The 6,347-nt window shown below is 46.6% G+C and overlaps 1 protein-coding gene across 1 annotated transcript in view; it reads right to left on the minus strand.

The window, feature by feature from the left end:
- Positions 1-5,693, minus strand: part of BRWD1 (bromodomain and WD repeat domain containing 1) — a 123,910-nt gene extending 118,217 nt beyond the window's left edge. Inside the window, exons 1-4 of the mRNA XM_018051507.1 lie at positions 5,389-5,693; positions 5,219-5,277; positions 5,049-5,078; positions 4,831-4,890 (exon numbers count right to left, since the gene is read on the minus strand). Coding sequence (XP_017906996.1) covers positions 4,831-4,890; positions 5,049-5,078; positions 5,219-5,277; positions 5,389-5,437 — 198 coding nt within the window. The 5' untranslated portion in view covers positions 5,438-5,693. The remainder of the gene's footprint in view (positions 1-4,830; positions 4,891-5,048; positions 5,079-5,218; positions 5,278-5,388) is intronic.

Here is a 6,347-nt window from a genome sequence, read left to right on the forward strand (position 1 = left end):
TCAAGCCAGTCAATCCTAAAGGAAATCAACACTGAACATTCATTGGAAGGACTTGGTGCTGAAGCTCCAATACCTTGGCCACCTAATGCAAAGAGCCTACTCATCGGAAAAGATCATGATGCTGGCAAAGATTGAGGGCAGGAAAAAAGCAGACAACAGAGGGTGAAATGGTTGGATAGCATCACTCACTCAGTGGACAAGAACTTGAGCGAACTCCAGGAGACACTGGAGGACAGGGAAGCCTGGCATGTTGCAGTTCATGGGGTCGCAAAGAGTCAGACACAGCTTAGCAAATGAACAAGAAAATGTAGTAAGCAACCAGAAAAGCAGGATTACAGCCCAAATTTCTAACTTAACACTGTCCTATTGCTAGACTGCAGCTTATCACACTGTTATGATCATTAAGTGTTCCCAAGTGGTATCAATGAAATGCCTACAGAAGGACAGATCTCTACAGTCAAGTGCAAAGAAAATGCAGAATCTATATGGAGAGGGGGAAAAAAGGCTGCACTCAGGATAAAGGGTCTTTAGAATCCACAATGAGCAAAAAAAATGGTAATGTGACTACTTGCAATACAGATTTGGAATACACAGTTATATCATTTTAGTTATTCATTTTTTGGCTGTTTGGCACAGCATACAGGATCTCAGTTCCCTGACCAGGGATGGAACCCATGACCCCTGCAGTGGAAGCACAGTCTTAACCACTGCCAGGGAAGTCCTGGGAGTTTTGTTTCAAATGAGTAAATAGCCTTGCTATTAAAAAAAAGAAAAAAGTTTCAACTTTAGACTCCAATAGAGTCTATCTGGCGGTGCACCTGAATTTCACATCTTGGGTTAGAATTTTCTAACATAACCTGAGTCCTCAATCCAGTAAGAAGTTCAAGATGGTTATACCACTCTCCCCTTGATTTGAAGAGTGAATTCGTAAACTGAGGAATGTTGACAAATAAGTAGAAGTGAAGAAAAGAAGCAGAGATATATTTGTACAAGTCAGTTATTCTGATATACTAACAAATGTTGTACTTACTGAAAGAATAAAAAATAATCTATTATGATAAATTTAAAATATATTTACAACACTTAAATTATTAGAAAGATTATGCTTAGATCTAAATGTGCCATATAGAGGCTTCTACAGATTAAAACCATCATTGTAAATATAGAGTGGAAACCCCTAAGGAAATTTAATTAAGTGGTGTTAATATCTTTTAAGTGGTGTGAAATATTTTAAGATTAAATTTTCATGACAAATCAAACACTATTCAAAATGTAAAAATAAATATACTGGTTTCTACATATTACTAGAGTTATAAAATATGTAAATGAACTTAAAAGTTGAAGAAAAATGACTACTTACAATTCTAATAAACCAAACACTGATTTCAATACAAATAATTCTGAAGTGTTCTCCTTACACAAAAGGTCTACTCAAACATGACCAAACAAATAAAAAAAAGTTAATGACAATAAACCCCCTAATGATAGTCTACAATTTAATAATCTTGATTTTTTTCTCCCCCTGCTTAAGGAAGAGACTGGCCTACAAAAATTGATCTATCATGTCACTCAATTACAAAGCATACCAAATCTCTCTCCCCTTTTCAAATACACCCCTCCTTTACAAACCTTTCTCATGCCCAATTCTATACTTCTATTTCATTCTTCCCCTTTCTTTACCACCTATAACTCATAAAAATTACATGAAAATTCACAGGCTCAACTGCTAATGCAGAGTTGGTATTGAGAGATAACTAGTTCCAATCTTCCTAAGAAAATACCAAAAATAGTCTTGCTTCCAAAGCACAAGCTGGACTAGCAGCACAGTCATAAGTCTAAGATAAACTGCAGCTGTGCAGACAGTGATACTGGAGTCACTTGAAAGGCTTTAAAATAATAGTGATGTTCAGTCAGTCCCACCACAAAGATTCTGATTTAAGTGGTCTGGGGCACGGCCTGGGCAGATTTTATAAAGCTTTCCAGATGGTTGTGATCCAAGAATCAGAACTACTGAGAAAAAGGAATAAACAACATTATAAGGAATCAGATAAAACCAAAATGTGAAATATTCTACAGAATAACTCAAGTATCTTCAGTAGATCTACAGCACAGGGGGAAAAAAAAACTATGCAAGATAGAAAGATTTAAGATCATTTCAGTGTGATGCATGAACCTTGTCTGAAGCCCAATTCAAGGCAAATATTGAAAAATATAGCAAACTGGTAATGAATTTATAACATGGACACTCGTTACACTGTTATCATTTGTGTATATCTGAATGTGTTCCTGCTAAGTCGCTTCAGTCATGTCTGACTCTTTTTGAACCATAAGGACCGTGGCCTGCCAGGCTCCTCTGTCTGGGATTCTCCAGGCAAGAATACTGGAGCGGGTTGCCATGCCCTCCTCCAGGGGATCTTCCTGACCCAGGGTTCAAACCCGCATTGGCAGGAGTGTTCTTCACCACTAGTGCCACCTGGAATACTTAAAAATATATTTTTTTAAAGAGAAAAAGAGTTTGGAGAACTAGAAGCTACTCACACACCCCTTACAAAAGAATTAATTCTCTACACAGAAAGCTCACTGTCTACCACTTAGTGCTGGGAAAGGAGGCAGGAGGAAGGTAAAGGAGACAGAAGATCCTCATCAGACAAATCATCCAGGCAATGAGAAAACATATGTCAGAGCCACATCACAGGGATACATCACAGAGCAAGATTCTAAATACTTTAAAGTAGAATTTTATTTTCATTTTTTTTGCCACACTGTGCAGCATATGAAGGATCTCAGTTGAAGCACAGAGTTTTAACCACTGGACCACCAGGAAGTCCTGAAAGCAGAATTTTAAGTTTTAAGCAGTACTAACAGGAAAAGCCAAAAAATATATCAATTTATTTTTAATGTAACTTTCCCAGTAGTTATAGCATCATGCTTATTTCAAAATGTAAACAACTTTATCCTCAGTAACATAGCTGCACGTCTTATCAATAATGCTTTGCTGGGGAGAGGCGATGGGAGCGGGTTAGATTGGAAGTTTGGGGTTAGCAGATGCAAACTGGTACATACAGAATGGATAAACAAGGTCCTACTGTATAGCACAGGGAACTATCTATATTCTGCAAGAAGCCATAATGGAAAAGAATACGAAAAGGAATGTATATATGTGTGTAACCGAGTCACTCTACTGTACAGCAGTAATTAACATTGCAATTCAACAAAAAAAATTTTTCAAAAATTATGTTTTTCTGCTTCACAGACACACTGTTTGCACCTAGTAACAGGAGTAAAACATCCTTTAAATATTCCCTTAAGGTTCAAGATGTCAAACTCAAGAAAACATTAAAAACTCTGCCATGATGAAGAATTTTACAACTCCCTTTCTTGAAAACACTTTAAGAATTTGCTTCAAAAAACTCTAGGAAGGGAAACATTAAAACTGGCTATTAAAATAGAATCTTTTGTTACATTCACCCAGCTTTAAGTATCAACACTTAACTGTTCAGTATCTATCAAGCATAAAGACTCACAAACACGGAGAACAGACTTGTGGTTGCCAAAGAGGAGGTGGAAGTAAAGGAAGGACAGACCGGGAATTTGGGATTCACAGACGCAAACTGTTTTATCTAAGATGGATAAACAACAAGGTACTTCTGTACAGCACAGGGAACTATAATTAATATCCTGTGACAAACAGTAATGGAAAAGAATATGAAAATGTACATATGTGTAACAATCACTTTGCTGTACAGCAGAAATTATCACAACACTGTAAATTATGTTGTAAATTAACTATACTTCAACAAAGGTTTAAAAAAAAACTTTTCATATATAGATAACAAATCCTTCTATTTCTGTTCTTTTATATAATTTAAGAATGGTGATGTTATTCTATATTAACACCTACTTCTACTTGCAGTTGTTAGAACTGCGGTAAAAGATCACTCAGCTCTTTTTCTCTCAGCTGTTTTGCACGTACAAGACGCTGAATATGCAACTAAAGAAAATCCTTTGTCCTAACACAAGTCAGAAAAAAATTCTCCTGAGAAATATTTAATTTCATTAAGGACTAAAAAGTGGCTCAAACCAAATCATATACTGTGAGAGCAACTAAAAAAGATGACAAAGTACAATGAAAAGAGAACTGTAATCCATGTTACTGGTGCTCCAGCAAGAGAAACTGCATCGTTAGGGCCTACATTCAGTTATATACAGCAAAGAGCAATATTAAAAATTCATAAAAATAAGTTTCCTGAGGCACTCAACAAGTGTAGCACAATTTAGAGAGGCAAAGTACTGGAGGAGTGGCAGAGTCTCACAGCAGCAAGATTTTTATTACTCTGCTGAGGGAAAAAGAAAGAAAAATGTTCCGAGAGAGGAACCTCTCTCCACCTTTGAGACGCTTCTATTCCTAGGAACAAGTGGTTGGAGGATCTGGGAGGGGCAAATGGAGGAAGACCAATCAGAGGTCGAGTTACAAGTCCGGATCCGAAGAAACACAGATGAGAGCAGCTCGCTGACTGGGTGGCGCGCCCCCGGCTCTCACCAGACTCACCGCACCTGGGGACCCACCCGGCCACAAACCGCGTAACAGGGTCGCCCCCACCTACCCCCGCCGCCCCCGGGGCCGTTTCCTGCCCAAACCAACCAGCCACCCCAAAACAAAACAAAACCTACGGGGGGAAGTACCGCCGTCCCCGTGGCTCCCCGGCCGCCTGCCCGCCCCCTCCGAGCGCCGCTCTGTCACTTCGTCCCTCCAGCGGGAGCCCCGAAAAGGGGGCGGGGAGGGGGGGCGGGCGCTGGGAAACATCGGGATGGAAATGTCAAAAGTCTCACCAATTCCTCGTAGCTCCTGTTGTGCTCGTTGCCCTCCCAGTCCAACCTCTTCGGCAGCAACTGCAAAGACCCGAGACGCACACGACTGACCACCGCGCAGGGCAGGAGGGGTGTGGGGGCGGGGGGCGGCGGGGCAGGGGCGGGGGAGCCGGGGAGCCGGGCGAGCGGCCCCCGGGCAGGGCCGGCGGGGGACGCGGAGAAAGCCGCCAAGCACAGACCTGATACTGCTCCAGCTCCTGCACCAACACCTGCAGCCGAAGAGACAGACGCGCAGTTAGGAGGGCGGGGGCCGCACCCCGGTCCACCCGACGCCCTCCTCCCGCGACCCCGGGCGGCGGCGGGGCCGGGGCTCCCGGAGCGCGGCCACCGCCCGCGGGCCCGCACTCACCTGGGCGGCTCTCCGACATGGGCCGGCCGATAGGTACCGGGCGATGAGGAAGTACAGCTCTGCGGAGAAACGGGGAGACCAGTCAGGAGACGGGGAGACCGCGGCGGAGGAGAGGGGGCCGGGGCCCGGGCGGGGGCGCCGGGAGAGGGCGCGGGCGCTGCGCGTCTTACCCGACTCGATGAGAGGCACCGGGCGTCGGGCGGGCGAGGGCTCCGCCATGGCCGGGCGGGAGCTGGGGCGGGAGCGGGCGAGCAAAGCGTGTAGGCCGCGCCGAGGCCTGACCGGGCCGGCGTCCCTCTACCTCAGGCGCGCCTCCGCCGCCATGCCGTGCGCGCCGCCAGTGCTGACGCCTCCGCGAAGTAGTGCCCCCGCGGGAGAAAAAGTAGTTCCCCTGTGGGAGCCGCCTGCGACATGGGACGAACGACGTTTGGGCCCCGCCCGGAAGAGTGAGCCTGCCTTCTTCTCTGCCTCAGGGGATGCAGAGAGGAGGCTGTATGCGCCAGGAGTCGGGCCCCGGGGAGGCGGCGGGTGGGGGAGGGGAGCGCGCGTGGCTGGGATCCCTGCGCGCGGTGAAGCGGCGGCCGGCCATTGTGAGGCGGCGGCCGGGCTGCGCGGCTGGGCTGGCGCCGGGGGCGGAGGTCGGGCGGGGGCAGCGCCGGGGGCTAGGGTGGGGGTGGGGACAGGTTCCCGCTTTTCCAGCCAGAACTGACGCGGGGCCGCAGGGGCCCAGGAGGCGCGGCGGAGTCTCCGGCTTCGGGCTGTCAGAAGAACATCACAGTCAACGGGGGCCAGTGCGTTTGCCCCCCACGAAAGAACGCTGGCTTTGAGGACGCGAAACCCTTAAAACTGAAAATTGTGCCAGCTGCAAAGAGTAGAACGCTGGCCCGAGAAGCTTTGCCTGGAGACGGGAGGAGGAATGCGGGGAAGTCATAGGATGGGAGAGCCGGGGGCGGGGAAGGGGGGCGGCCTCGGACACTAACCCTCTGCGGTTCGGAGGGTACTGCAAACGTTACGGAGAGTCCTCGTTGCTGAGTGCAGTAGGAAGAAGATAGAATCGTGAGACCCCCGCCGCAGTCCTGCGGAAACCCAGAAGGGTGAAAGAAAACGCACTACATGGCAGAGGATGTCG

The sequence above is a fragment of the Capra hircus genome, chromosome 1 (genome assembly GCF_001704415.2).
Source record: "Capra hircus breed San Clemente chromosome 1, ASM170441v1, whole genome shotgun sequence".
In the NCBI taxonomy this organism is placed as follows: Eukaryota; Metazoa; Chordata; class Mammalia; order Artiodactyla; family Bovidae; genus Capra; species Capra hircus.